Source organism: Aspergillus luchuensis, chromosome 6, assembly GCF_016861625.1.
Source record: "Aspergillus luchuensis IFO 4308 DNA, chromosome 6, nearly complete sequence".
NCBI lineage: Eukaryota > Fungi > Ascomycota > Eurotiomycetes > Eurotiales > Aspergillaceae > Aspergillus > Aspergillus luchuensis.
The window spans coordinates 1,887,427-1,902,644 of record NC_054854.1 but is presented as its reverse complement, the minus strand read 5'-3'; the positions used below and the strand labels follow the sequence as shown (position 1 = coordinate 1,902,644).

At 47.9% G+C, this 15,218-nt stretch overlaps 3 protein-coding genes across 3 annotated transcripts; 2 read left to right on the top strand and 1 right to left on the bottom strand.

The window, feature by feature from the left end:
* Nucleotides 1-6,062: 6,062 nt before the first annotated feature.
* AKAW2_60672A (uncharacterized protein) lies at nucleotides 6,063-6,548 on the top strand (the record flags this gene model as incomplete). The annotated part of the gene is made up of 2 exons (XM_041692824.1): nucleotides 6,063-6,120; nucleotides 6,178-6,548. The coding sequence occupies 2 exons, from the start codon at nucleotides 6,063-6,065 to the stop codon at nucleotides 6,546-6,548; spliced, it is 429 nt and encodes a 142-aa protein (XP_041546170.1).
* A 2,679-nt stretch (nucleotides 6,549-9,227) lies between these two features.
* On the bottom strand, nucleotides 9,228-11,727 carry rcoA (putative transcriptional repressor TupA/RocA; the record flags this gene model as incomplete). The annotated part of the gene is made up of 8 exons (XM_041692822.1): nucleotides 9,228-9,252; nucleotides 9,354-9,429; nucleotides 9,501-9,633; nucleotides 9,701-10,171; nucleotides 10,280-10,815; nucleotides 10,888-11,216; nucleotides 11,286-11,367; nucleotides 11,607-11,727. The coding sequence occupies 8 exons, from the start codon at nucleotides 11,725-11,727 to the stop codon at nucleotides 9,228-9,230; spliced, it is 1,773 nt and encodes a 590-aa protein (XP_041546169.1).
* A 1,661-nt stretch (nucleotides 11,728-13,388) lies between these two features.
* On the top strand, nucleotides 13,389-14,547 carry ERG3 (sterol desaturase family protein; the record flags this gene model as incomplete). The annotated part of the gene is made up of 2 exons (XM_041692821.1): nucleotides 13,389-13,657; nucleotides 13,758-14,547. The coding sequence occupies 2 exons, from the start codon at nucleotides 13,389-13,391 to the stop codon at nucleotides 14,545-14,547; spliced, it is 1,059 nt and encodes a 352-aa protein (XP_041546168.1).
* Nucleotides 14,548-15,218: the final 671 nt, after the last annotated feature.

The following is a 15,218-nucleotide window of genomic DNA, read 5'->3' as shown; positions in this document are numbered from 1 at the left end:
GCGATAATAGGGTTGCTGGACTTTGCGTTCTCTCCACCACAAGGCCTCAAAGCGCCTTTATCTCCTGCTGAGCTGATTGCAAGCGGTTGGAGAGCAAGATGAGCGAGGAAACAGAGACAGCAAGATGGACCGATGAGAAGAACAGGATACTGCCTGCTATCACGTCTCAGTAACCCATCTACAATATGTGAAGCTATCTTCGCGGGGTAAGTCGTATTGAGTTGGAAGACTTGTCACTCACCCACTTTCTTCGAAAGACAGAGCCTAGACTGCTTGTTGATAATGACACAAAACAAGGGAAGGTTATGATGAAGTGAAGAAGCAAACAGGTCGGGAACAAGCAAATAAAATATATAGGGTATCAAGTCAAGATCAAGATCAAGATCTCAAAAAGCAAACATCAGCATCAGCAATGGAATTTGAGTTCCCCACAAGCTGAGCGTGTCCCTGAAGGAAGAACCGACCAGAGTGGCTCCAGATGTATATAAGCTCTTGAGTAGGGCAAGAAAGAAGAGTGGAGAGAGGGACAATGGATTGTAGCCGGCAGTCGCAACGAGGTGGGCTATGACATTGATTTTGACAATGGGGGATCACCAATAAGCAAATATATGGCTTGATTCTTCAGCCTGTCTTCTTGGGTAAGGTTTATTCGGCTTTTTTTTTTTTTTTTTTATTAATTTCCTTTCTTTTTTCGACTTCGCTTTTCCTCTCTCTGTGTGTATTTCCCTTATTTTGTTCGGGCCGTCTTGATTCCCTTCTAATTAATTGCTCTTTAGTTTATTTGTTGAATCGGGAGAAGAGAAAAGAAATATGAAATAAGAAAGAAGAAGAAGAGTAGGGAAGAGAACAACACGAATAACAAAAATAATAAATATACTAATTTGCATTGGTTAGTTTCCTTGGACCCTCCGGAAAGATTGAGGTCGGTGATCTAGAACTAAACTACTACTAGATATACATCGCTAGCCATTCATCCACCCTCCCTTTCTCGGTGTCCCAGAGCAGTGGAAGCAGCGGGGTGGCCAGTGACAGGGATCTGGCCTGCTAGTTTAGTTGGTGCTAAGCAAGCTGAAGGCTTGTACGCACCAGAATAGGAAAAGTAACAGGCAGCTGAGGTATGGGGGTGGTTTCTTTTCTTGAATTGGGGGGTGGGTGTGGGTGTGGATAGGCATGTATGACTATGTATCATTGTATGAATGTATGGAGTTGTATTTAAACAATTACGTATTGGATGTATGGATGTACGACAGCACTTGTCATGGATGTATTGGATCTCAATACGAAGCCTCTCGGGGAAAAAAAAAGGGGGAGGCAAATGATGAATGACTGAATGAATGACAGGCTAATGACGATACCATTTGGATATGAGAAATACATCGGAGTTAGAATAATAGTCATCGGGAATTATTCTCTCTCTCTCTCTTTTGCAAAATGCTCACGGTAAGACCGCTCCCATCAGTAGTATGTCTAGTTTCCAAAACAAAACCCCCAGCCAGTCACCGAAATTTAGGTGCAAGCCGTATAGGTCACAATAGGTTATTTTCCACTCGTCTCGTCAAGCATTTGTGATTGATTGACGGAGCTGAATGCAATTATTCTGAATCGCGGTTGCCCCATCCATGTACATTGCAGTCCCGAACACCCAAGCCACCAGAAAAGGCTGACACATCTTACTCGAGTCCCACGAAGTTCCATCTGGTCCCTTTTCTTCTAAGCGGAGAATGGGGCGATACGTAGTAAATTACTAGTTCCGTCGACAATCATACTCCTCCTCTTCCCATAATACGAGGAGGTCCATAAAAAATGATACTCATTCTTTATTATATTTTATTTATTTTTGTTTTCCCGCGAGAGTACCGATTTAGATGGGGATCCATGGATGCTCTCCCGGGGGGATCGGGGTCCACTCGGTTTTTGGGGTGGCCCTTCAGTCCAATCGCGGAAGGCTTGAAGACCTTCCGATCGGGCTGACAGTCACGCACCACATGGATGGTACGAAGAAAATACATACTGTGTACTAGGTATTGATCGCCCGTAGTAATCAGGACTAATGCACTTTGTGCTGCCGACTCAGTCCACCTAAGGTATGATGAAACCCTTCATATATCTATTATCCTATACACGTATAATAGAAACGAGTGGCGCCTCCTTACTACTATCCAGCTCCCCTGTCACAGTACGCATATAACTAGTCTACCGGGGGTAAACTCCCATATTTACACACTACTAAGACATCAGATTCAACTGGTATGATTGAGAGTTTCGGTATCCCTAATTAGTAGTAATCAGCATCAGAGCGGATAAGCATGACGAGGCAACCATAAGTAGAGCTGGCAATGCCGCCACCATCTTCTAGATAGGAGAGAAGAACGGCAGAAGCCCAGGCTACCATAAGCATGGAATGCGAACTCGTAATTGACATCCCACAAACCACGAGTAGTTATATCATCTGACCCAGGAGGTTGGGCCAAGGGCATTGACCTCGACTAATTCAAAGAGCGAGTGGAGTAGGCGCTTTTCTTCCTGACACCTGTTAGATAGAGCTGATGTAGTACCTGACTAGTATTCCCCATGTCCGAACTCGATGATCAGCTACTAGATGTCGTCTCTGGCTGATTATAGTAGGAAAGGGAGGGGGGGAAATAGTGCCGTACATCGTTCTTACTCGGGGAACTAATGCTGCTCGACACAGCTCCATTACCATTCTCGTATCATTTATGGTTGTCAGCCAGCTACTTACTAGCTGCTAGTGAAACAACCAGGATACCCTCGTCATCCACGCAGGCACCTGAGCTGTTGGGATTCATTTCAGCAAATAGGAGGCGGTTTCATACCGGACAACCTTGCCGGTCGAAGGATCTTCATCGTCACCTGGATGGATGTAGATCTTTACGACTGGCCCTCGTTGCCCATGGAGGTTCGCCCATGGATCCGTGAGCAAAGAGAGCCACTAATTGGCCCTAAGGCTCCCTCAAAACTCATTCCCGGCATCCAAGCTTAATAGAGCAAAGGATTTGGGGTTGCCTATGTACGAACTACATGATCCCAGTACCCTGCACCAAAACTAAGGGGTACTCAAGGGGATGATACTACGGCTGTCGGTCGTTTGGTTATACGCGCCGTGGGATTTCCGCGGCTGCGAGGCATGGAAAAACCCATCCCACTGATATCGCTTTTTGGTTGCAGGAGCGGGCGGTAATTTTTTATCCTGGATGCTGGTTCGCTGCCGGGGCGCCCGAGAACTCCGATGACGGGCTTAGGTAGGAGAGAGAGAGTAAGTAGGTACTAGTAAGTACGTACTATCATTATGTATCGGAGGAACTGGCTGAGCTGAATCGTCCTCCATTCATCCTTATTGACAGTAGAATGTGGCACACACACACACACACACACATCTACCTGCCTCAGCGGCAAGTAAATAACAACTAGTTGTACCTTATGCCATTGATCTTACCTACTTGATCACATTGTCTTCAATAAACCTTTCCGTTAATAAGGTGTGAGATTCAATGTGATGGTGGACATGAATGAAATTATTCGACTATTTACTACACTGGTCTTTAAAAGAGACAAGACAAAAGCATTGAAATAAGAAAAATAAAAAAAATAAAAATAAAAATAGTAATCTAAATTTCAAAAGGGCTATATCTGCGGGAAGGGAGACGTGACATGATAATACCTCAGTACTTCTGGTCAGGCGAGGGAAAGCATGACAGGGTTCGCCCGGCAGAGCTACACAACGGACCGCTCGCGGGCGATCAATAGTGTAGCAATCGCCAGCCGCTCATTTGCTGTCAAGCTCCCCACTGTCGCCCTCCTCTCCTTGGCGTGGATGTGCCTCACTCTTGCAACAGCCGCGTCTGGCGACTTGGAAATCCCAACACATCCCCCGCTCGTCCTCTCGTGCTGATAGATTGGCCCGGTAACCTAGTCTTACTGGTTCTTAGTTGGTCAGGATGAAGGCTAAGAACCTTACAAAATTTTCAACTGATGGGTATTATCCGGAGTAAAACATCATCGGGAACGTAAAGGATCTCAATGGTTGATGGGCTCAAAACACATCTTGGCCAGTCCAGCAGGACCTCTTCCTGGCTTATCAAAAACGTAGACACCAATGAGGTCCAGTTGTCTTCCCCCCCATCCATGACCCACCCCACTCTGACTCTTTTCTTAGCACCGAATGCTGCATGCTCTGAATTTCTTTATGAAATACCATGTACTTCTGTATGCTTTTACCCCTGAAAAAGTGGGTTCACCTCCAGGTCGAAACATGCAAAATTCTGTTGCGCGTTGGTGCTGATGGATGGATGATGGCTGACAAGAACAGTAACTTTGGTACCAATATTGTATTAGACTCACACAGTCGCTGACAACAGAAATTTTGGCTATAGCTCTAGCCTTTTCTTTCTGTTGGTATCTTCCTTTCTCTCTCAGATCTACCTCGCTTTCCTCCTTTCGGTTCAGGCAAACCTAGTAGTATAGGGGCGAGTAAGGTTAGAAAAATAGGGAACATGCTAATGTGGGTACTAGGCAGGTAACTAACTACACTAAGGTAGTGCAGACTGTGTAGAGCCTGACGTATCAATTAACTTGGCCAGTGCTTTCTGTATTTATTACGAGATGTCTTCTAACAATTTCAAAATGCAATTGTCGTCCCAAAAGTCCGAGGTCGACAGACTGTGTCCGGTCACTCATTGCACTCTCTGCCTTTTTCCTTGATTCTGTGTAACATTGAATCCTCTCGCATGACTGGACACTGAAGTTTCACTGCTCAGGTCTGATGGAGCACGCCCTGCTGTCATTGAACGATCAATCAATCACGTCTAGAGCTGCTGAACAAGGATTTTTTTTTTTCTTCCCTTACGGAAGGATTACACTGACTTTATGTATAACTATACGCGGGATGAAAGGGATGAAGATGAATTAGCTGAATTAGATTATGAATTCAAGTTCAAACAAAGGGGTAAAGGCAGAATTGTCGGTTAAGATACATATGACGATGACTGAATGTACTCTGAAGGCGAGACTTTTTTCCCTTATTCTTACCTGTCCGTTGCTGTGACGGGCCGGGCCTTCATCTCGGAACCGCTCAAACTCAGCCATGACCCGTGGATCTTACAGGTGACGGACAGTTCCATCCCATCGCCCAACCTCTTTAGGTCACGCTAATTCTATGAGGCAAAATTTTTGACTTGGTTACTGATCCCAACACAATAGGGTTTTGAGATAGGTGAGGCCTCTGAGAAATCACTCCGTGCTCCAGCTGAACCGTGCTCCTCCACATCGAGGGGATGCTGGGGCCAAAGAGCCATACAAACTAACTACTCCATACCATGTAAGTAAAACTCCTATTCCCGGCCTCATCGATCGTGGACAGCGACCACTGCGTTCCCGACATTGTGGGCCCGAGGGCCAAGGATTCCCCTAGTGAGGATCTATTGGATTAGACTGCGGCAAAGTTCAAACCTACTCTTACATACAGTAACCTTACTGCACGGGCTGTAGGTACCAGCCAGCCAGACAGACATACCTACATAAGCAGACATAATTTGTGGATATCAGACCTACAAATTTTGTTTTCTACCCCAGAGGAAAAAGGAAAAAGAAATAAAAAATGTCTATAAATATGAGTGGTAACTAAGAACTAAAAATTCAACACTATAAAATATTACAAACGAAAGAAAAAGAAAAAATACTATCTCTCGCGTGTTTGGATCGGGTGAAGGGAGTGGTGACTCGCACATCCATAGGCGACGGCAGCTGATCCACAACGATCGAATCTCAAACATGGGATCTAAGGAGATGCGAAAGCTGACAGTCGTGAGATGTATCACATTTGCGGTTTCACGCAGTGTCAGGAGAAGAAAGTGAGATGATCGGTGACATCATAGGAACAACCATTAGTCGGTTTTGACTGTATGTGTCTTTGCATGTTGAAGATTTACTTATTCATGGTCTTTTTCCTGGTAATCAGCATATGTTCGGGGTTTGTTTTTCCGTTGCACGCAGGCAGTAATCATAAAGATACTAGGCACTTACTCATATTACTCTCTACTCTCTAGATGTCCATTTTTCGTGGAGACCCGAAATCATCAAGTATGGTTCATGCACAGTCTGCATGTATGTACTATGATGATACAGATTAATTATGTGTCAACACTAAACACAGCAGCTTAGCTCAGGCCAGTCTAGAGCTAGCCGAACCTGACCTTCTCCGGATTCGTGAGGACTACTTTAGTTACCTAGATACTAGGCAGGCATGCACAAGTAAGTTTAGTCGAGATGATCCACCCTGTTACATCGGCATTCAATCCTCTCATGGGATTCAGCAGCTTCTAAAGACGGCCTCAGTGTCTGTCTGCTTGATCCATTTCCCCCATCATGCACAGCAAGGAGGTTTCTATATTGCAGGATTGCTATTCCGTAATGATCAGATCTATTCTAGCAACGCCCATATCATTGAGGAGATGCTGAGTGCCCAACTGTTAATCATTTTCGGTTCCAAGAGAAAGTCAGGAGAAGACATTGGTGCTAACTATACTGCATGACCGCCGATTTCACGATAAACAATATCATTAAATGATTTATTACTTGATTTTCAAAAGCCCAATCTGTACTTCTTATCAAGGATGCACAAGGAGCTCGTACAGGTTGAAATCTCGCCAAGCCACACCAACCCTGTTCCACCTTCTTTTCCTCCCCTTCTTCCCGAGCGAGATCCGCCAGTCGATCATCACGGCTCCTGCTCGGGAAAAAGAAATGAGGGAAAGGAGAGCCTGGGAGCAAAAGTCAGATTTGACACCCCACGGCGATATAGGCGCCGGCTGGTGCCTGCTCGCAGCACGTAAGGCATGATGTAGGGCGACTGCCCAATGCACCACCCTCTTCACCACCTCGTGATCGCAGGGAGGCTGCTTGTCAGAAGATGCAGGAGAGAAAATCGCGTCCGATCAATAGTGCCGGCTAGCACTGCCCGGGTCTGTGACGAACAAAAGCCGATTGAGAGTCGGTTCGACTCGTATCGCGACGGTACCTGATAATGTCACATTTGTGACCATGGCTTTGATTTGACATGACTTATGGAGGGTGCTCTTTTTAAAATTACTTGTTCAAAAATGCTTCGGCTTTTCTTTTTCATTACTATGTTTTAGATCAAAAGAGTGAATGGTTGAGTAGAAAAAAGAGAGAGAGAGAGAGAAATATATATATTTGAAGGCCTTATTTCAATATAGACTTATTCAATTGCAAGGGGGTGGGTGCTTTTTTGTTCACGTACTTCAGTCTGTTGTGTTGAGAGGCAATTGACTAGATAGTTACTACTACCGACTTTGGGGGAAAAAAAAAAAGAAAATCACAACTTGGTCTGTTGGTAAATACGGGCTTACTTACTTTACCACTAAGGTTACGTGACATTATCCCCGAGGAAGGAAGGAACCATCGGCCACACCGCATGGACTGGAAAATCAGGAACGGAGCACCTAACGGGGCAGTGGAGCAGGTGCGATGGATCCCCGGAATCGACACATTAATTCTCTACTTTTAGTCACTTGTTAAATGACTATTAACTAATCTACTAACTAATCCACAGTAGGTATCACTACTAACCGACTAGTAGTAGCTAGTTATGTCTGTGCCCTCGCAATTACTCCTATAACTAATCTCACCTGCTGGGTTGTCTCATGCCAATGCAGCATGCCAGTTCCCATCACACCGCGGGCATAGCCTAGGCAATGAGTGGCCTTTCTCCGGGGGCCCTTACCGAGCCTCGTTTATTTCGATTTCGACGAACACTGCGAGTGGGAGCAGTCTCAAAAAAGCCCACAGGGAGGATCCATATAGTTGGAGGATCGTCATCCGCAGGCAGACCATCCAGAGCTCCTCCCCCCACTTGTTCTCCAACCAACTACGTACTCTACTACTCCTACACTGAGGACGATGGAGTACAGCCCTGGTTGATCGTGACTTTAACCGAATACTGTCCGGGATGTCTTGCTTGCCCTTAAACCACTGAAGTCATGCCGAATCCACACCTCGCACTCACTGCCTCTAAGGGGATTGTGCCGTATGTGCGCAAGACAATGAGATACACAGGCAGAGCATGACCATGGCGATGCACCATTTTGATCGGAACAGTTACAAGCTGTTACTATTCACAATGCAGTATAGTATGTACAAGAGTTTTTCTGTGCTGATCTGATCGTCTTGATGTTTGCCAATTGAATTCCATATGTCTTTGTGGTTGACACAGACCCAGAGATCCTTGCCACATCTCAAAACTGAACTCCATTTAGCTCATGACGGAAGCCTGTGATTTCCCTTTAGTGGCGGCGGCTACGCCAATGCCTTAAAGTCCGGTGCACCTGCTGTGTTTAGCCTTCCCGGAAAAGTCCGTGGACCTAGCCAACTAGGCAGGTATCGATCTCGCTTTAGACCCATAGATCACCGAGTGGATTCCCTACGGACCACGGAGTTTATATATTCTAGTTATGTATGTCCAATGCGATGTACGCCGCTACTGCAGTCATTCATAATGTGAGGACATAGGTCCGTGACCAACTCAACAACCTGCATCTACTACTGATGCTAGTTCAACCCCGAGAAACTGCATGGCAGCCTATGCCCCTTAGTGACGGCGCTGCCGGTCCTTCTTTTCTGGATGCCCAATACAAGTATAGATCTATGGGTATGCATTCATACGCACGGTGACCGAATAGTGGTGCCGCCTACTGAACTCACTCCCCCCCGGCAACGTGCAGGTGCCCGTCACGGGGACTGCAGATATCTCGATTGAAGGGTGATCTTACGGGGATAGGTAACCGACGGAGCACATCTCTGCGCGATGGCAACCGCTAAGGAAGCGACTGCACCCCTACCGATCATCACACTGCTCTCGTGACAATTGCATTCAGCTTCCTCAGAATAAATTCACAACCACGTAATCAGCGCAAAATTACTACCAGTACAGCCTTTTTATCGTGCTTCGTTTTCTTCCTCTTTTTTTTGTTTCGCTTCGCTTGTAGCATTTCGTCTCCTTTGGAAAAGAAAAAAACAACCCCAGGGTCACTTCCCCGTGCATGGAGTTGTGAAAAGCGATTGGCCTTTTGCAACGCAAATCCCGGTAGTGACGTCGAACAAGACGCGGCACGCAGACAAAATCGGAAACGGGAGATTCGAAAAGAAGAAACATGATTCCATAATTGCGCCAGAGCTTTCCCAAATCATTCTCATCACCGTCCAGTGTAGGTAGAGTATCTGTTCGGAGCGACCTTGTCAACAATGTTCATGATAGAGAAGAAGAAAACAGAAAGCCACCAGGACGATGATGAACGCCTTGTAGGCCAGTAGGAACGTACCTCCAGATTCTTGCCCGCATGTCACCACTACCAGTGGCAAACAGGTTATTAGTAGGGCTGGGCGCCACGGAGATGACTGTTACTGAGTTAGCAAAAGCCAAGATCACCTGGCAAGAGACATAGTGCTCGGAGGGTTTAGGTACGCACCTGAGTTCTTGTGTCCCTGGAGCATCATCTGCGCATTTCCGGTGATGGGGTCCCAGAATTGAACGCCCCGGTCTTTAGAACCACTCATGACCCAATGTCCGTCGGGAGTCAGGCAGACGCTGAGCACAAAGTCCTAATCCATGAGGTCAGCAACCACGAAACGAGTATTGGCCTTTTGCTAACGGAGAGTATGCATTTACCTTGTGACCTTCAAAAGTGCGGACGCATTTACCACCCTTAACTCCGCTTCCGGGGTAGGCGCCACGGGGCACGTTGAGCTCCCAAAGTTTGATGGTCTTGTCCAGACTACCACTGACGAGGTCCCGGCCGTTGGGGGCGAAGGCAACCGAGTACACGCTGTCCTTGTGTCCATCGGGGCTCTCCAACCGTTCCACAAGGTAGCCGGTAGTGGTATCCCAAACACGCACGCTCTTATCGAGAGAGCCTGCGGCGACGTAGTGACCATCTGGGGACATAGCCACGGTGGTCACACCGTCTTCGATGCTCAGGGTGTAGACCAACTTGCCATCCAGGATATCCCAAAGGCGAACAGTCTTGTCGCCACTACCGGACGCAATGTACCGACCATTGCCAGCGAAGTCAAGAGAGTAGATATCCTGCTCGTGACCGGTAAAGATATGCTTGATCGTCCGGGCATTGATGTCCCAAACCTAACGGTAAGAAAAGAAGGAAAAAGGGTTAGCTGCGAAATCATTCGAATAACAGCGCACCAAAGCGGCCATCAATAATACTAGTGATGTTAAAGCAGGACCACGTACCCGAATCTGCTTGTCTTCTGCGCCAGTCGCAAGATACTTGCCGTCAGGGCTGAAGCAGACGCTGCGGATGTAAAGGTCGCCGTTCTTGTCCACATTCTCATCCTGCAGCGTCGCAACGTTCTGACCCGTGGTCACATCGAAGATCTGCGCAGAGCGATTGCAGCCGGTCGCAAGGTACTTGCCGTCACGGCTGAAACGAACACAGCACACAACGCTGTCGTGGACAAGGTGATGAACAAGTTCCACATCCAGCACGCGCTGCACCTCGGGATTGAACACGGCGTACCAATCGGCACCCTCTCGCTTCTGTGACGCCGGCAGATCGTCAGGATTCCAGTTGGCCAGCATGTTTCCCGGGCGATCTCGCACGAGAGCCTGGCTAGGAGGCGTTGGGCGGGCCAATTGCGGCGAGGAGACACGGGGATCAGATGTGTAGGCCAGCTGGTGGGTCTGTTGAGGAGTGGCCGGACCGGGAGGAGCACGGGGCCGCTTGCCAGGGCCGGGGGAGGCAGCAGGAGGAGGGGGAGGTCCATAGCCTGTTTAGAGATCGAGGCGATCACAATGTCAGAGGTCAGGCAATCTGTCTTTCAAACATAGTCATAACATACCGTTCACAGCAGCACCAGGCTGATATCCTCCAAAAGAGCTCTGCGGTGGTTGCGGCGCTCCTTGCTGGGCCGCGGCAGCAGGCTGTTGAAGGGTATGCTGGGGAGGCTGCTGATCCTGGGGAGGGGGAGGGGCAACTGGAAGACCGGGGCCACTACCTCCTTGGTTGGTCATGATGCCACCAAACAGATTGCTAGGGCCGTGACCCAGGGCCGGTGGCGGGGCCTGAGAAGGTCCAGCGTGCTGGGCCGGGCCGGTAATGTGAGATGACACGGGCTGAACACCACGCGATTCAAGCTCGTGTCGCAGCACCCGAATCTCTGCTTCGTAACTACAATGATGGATAAGGCGTTAGTACGGCGATGGGGTAGGATGAGCCGCCGCAGGCCAAGTAACGTACTCTTGTTTCATCTTAAGTTGTGCCTGTTCCAGTTGATAGACCTTCTGGCGGATCATCTCCATCTCTTGAAGCTGCCCGGTTACTAGGGGTGGTAGAAACCAAGCGTCAGCAGAATACACCAAAGGGGGGAAGATGACAATAACAATAATAACTCTGGGCGACACAAGATGCTCTCCATTGCATTAAAACTCCGGAGTTCACCCGTACGCCGCTGACCTGCGCCACAAGGTGAAACCCGACGGAAACGCGCCGTGACAAGCAAAATTCTCGTCGCAAAGCCAATCCAAATAGCACAGAGGACCAAGGAAATAACAAACATACGCTGATGTTCAAACTCGCCAGTGCTTCGAGACTGATTCTCGAATTCCTGGCGCAGTTGGTCCAACAACTCCGTCAGACGGGAGTTGGGAGCCGGAACCATTCCGCGATGAGTATTATACATAGCGCGAAATGTTTGTGTTGTTATTATCCCGTGTTCGCTTGGGCAACAATAGAGGGGTGGACAATCCGAACAACGAGACGTAGGAACGAAAGTCGCTTAGGCGGATAGTCAGTGGTTGTGGTGGGGGGGGGGAATGGTTGGTGGTCGACCGAAGGGATAAGTAGTTCAACGGCAAGAGTAATCCGCGACTCCGGGAAAAAAGAAGAAGATATGGGCGACGGGAGTCGCTGTTAGGCGACAGAGACTGGTGTGAGGAAATCGATCACCGCAGCCGCATCACAGCGCGCCCCTGAGGACTCGGCGCGGCAACGTGGTCGGAAAGGGGAAAACAGTAGAAGGAAATGGGGGGAAGTATGTTGAATGGGGAGAATTGCGCGTGGACGACGATCCGGGGCGGACGATGGATGAAAGGCGAGACGATAAAGGGACGACAAGGGAAGAGGGGGGTGGAGGAGCAAAAGCTGAGGCTGAAGGAGGAGGAGAGCGAGATGAAGTGACAGTTGAAGGTCCGTTCAGTTCAGGTTCGAGTTCGTTAGTCTTTCTTAGGTAAGGTTCCTCCGGGTCACGCTCGGCTGTTCCGGGTCCGGAGAACCACCACCACCCAATGGACGTGCCCGCTTTGCCGCCCGAAGCGAGTCCCAAGTAGGCCAGACATTGAAGTATAGTCTACTTCGTACATACTATATATCACATTAAAAGTAACATTTTGAGGTATAAATCTATACTCCTATTTGTTTCGTAGTTATAGGTCTGGAAATACTCACAATTGACACTCTAGTTCCCACTATTTCCTCGGAATAAAGCTAACTGACTCAATGGCGAGACTGGAAAGAAGGTACGGCGCTTAAGTGTGACCGTATTGAACATAGACTTCTCACCTAAATGCAGCCATAGCCGCCGCAATACTGCAACAATACAGAAAGTGTGCAACTTGCACATACGTTACTAAACCATATCATCCCGTGACCTTATCAGATCGGCCGGAATTGCGGATGTAGTTTGACTCCCCAACTGGAAATACACGTTGGAACCCTTATTTTTTTTCCTTTTTCCCTTCTGCGGTTGTATTTACCTTGGGAAGGGGATAAGGAACACAAAAAACTACTACCTAGTACTATTCAAGAATCCCACTTAAGTCGCTGATAGAACGCTCTACAGTTTACTTATATTATAGATCTAATCACTTTAATTAGTTAGATGTAGACAACTATACATTATTCAGTAGTAGACCATCTCCACCTTCACAACAAATCAGACGGAACGGCAGGCCTCGTTCCGCCTGGTGTGATCCTCACGGCCATCTGATAGGCTCCTCCTCCACCAAATCGCAGATGAGTGCCATTCTGCAAATTATATTACTTAACTTCTTCATCTTCTTCTTCTCATCTTCTTTACCCCTTCCTTTCTTCCAACTATTCTTCTTCTCCTCGCCAATTTTACATTCTTTCCTTTCCCCCCCCTTAAACCCCCGCCCAAATTGCCCAACCCTAAAAAGTAGTACTTACCAACAACCACTACTGGCTGGCACTTCAATCATTTTTTAACCTCCTTCCCCCTTTCCTCCTCCGCGAACCATCCGAACTCTCCCCCGATTTCTCAACACCTTGTTCCGCCTACCACCCTTATAATATTGTATTCTCACACGCTCAAATCCGGGCATCATGGATATCGCCCTCGAAATCTGGGACACCTTCATTGGTGATCGCCTCTACGCCTCTCTTCTCCCTCTATCTCTCGCCTCATCCGCCTCGCTCCCTGGCTTCACTACCGTCACCAACAGCACCCTGTCGTTCTTTGGCGCAACCCAGCCCTTTGTCTACGAACCGGCTACTCAATTGATTTACTTGGAGCCTTCCAAGTTTGCCTACTTGAGCGCCTGGCCAAGGAACAATATTTATCGTCAGTTCCTTTCTTTCTTCTTGATCGTCTGGTATGTGCACTTGCCTTCTTTTCTCGGGTCTTCGTTCCCCCCCACCTCCCAATCTTCCCTTTGGCTAACTGTGTGGGCGCATTATGTGCGCCTTGATCAGGATTTTCGGTATCATCGTCTACTTCATTTCCGCAAGCCTTTCCTACATCTTCATCTGGGATAAGACCACCGTTCACCACCCTAAGTACCTCAAGAACCAAATTCCTATGGAAATCGCCCAGACTATGCGCTCGATGCCGGTTATGTCCTTGTTGACTGCCCCTTTTCTGGTTGCCGAAGTCCGTGGCTACGCCAAGCTCTATGATACCTTCTCCGAAGAGCCATTCCCCTACTACAGTATCTTGCAATTCCCACTCTTCATCATGTTCACCGACCTCTGCATCTACTGGATTCACCGCGGCCTGCACCACCCGCTTATTTATAAGACCTTGCACAAGCCTCACCACAAGTGGATTATGCCTAGTCCCTTCGCCTCCCACGCCTTTCACCCGCTTGACGGCTGGTCGCAGAGTGTCCCCTACCACGTATTCCCGTTCATCTTCCCACTTCAGAAGCTGGCCTACGTCTTCCTCTTCGGGTTCATCAACCTCTGGACCGTGCTGATTCACGACGGCGAGTACGTTGCCAACAGCCCAGTGATCAACGGAGCGGCCTGCCACACCATGCACCACCTGTACTTCAACTACAATTATGGCCAGTTCACAACCCTCTGGGATCGTCTGGGCGGTAGCTATCGCAAGCCCAACGAGGAGCTCTTCCGCCGCGACACAAAGAATGGCGAGGAGGAGTGGAAGCGACAGACCAAGGAGATGGAAACCATTCTCAAGGATGTCGAAGGCGACGATGACCGGGCATACCTGGCTGATTCTCAGACCAAGAAGAACCTGTGAATGTGGGAATCATGACCAGTCACTAAGGGATCTGTTCTCAACCTCACAGGTCCATGGAGATCATCTCTGTTTCCCGGGCCCAGACTTCACATAATGAGTTCATGGCTTCTCCCTATTTTTCAACCTTCTCACGCTACGCCGCCCTGACTACGTCTTGTATAACACGGATCCTAGTATATTAATTGTTCCAGCCCCCTTTATAGACGTGTATATTAATTCAACCTCGAGTCACTGGTTATGCCCCTGCTTGTGAAGGAACACCGGAACCGTACCGGCCAGTTGTCTGTTTGGTTCGTTTATTTCTTGTTTTCTTTTTGCTTTGTACATATATATGATCGATCAACGGAAAGGGGAGCGGAGATTTCAACATTACATTTTAATCTAAAAACTCACTGCATTACGTTATTAATATATATCCTTGTATGTATGTATAGGTGTAGATACAACACCTCTTAGTTTTGACGAAGACAGCAGGGAAATACTCCCAAGAAACTCGTGTTAGCAGAACATCATAAGAAGATTCAGTGAACTAAAACAATTCCTTGATTTTTCTTTTCTCCTCTTTAGTGGTTATATTAGACTCTTTTTGATTTTTAGTTTGAACGCCCTCACCCGCTGAAATTGGTCGAGATAAAACAAGTGCCACAACCTAACTTATGTATGTATACAGA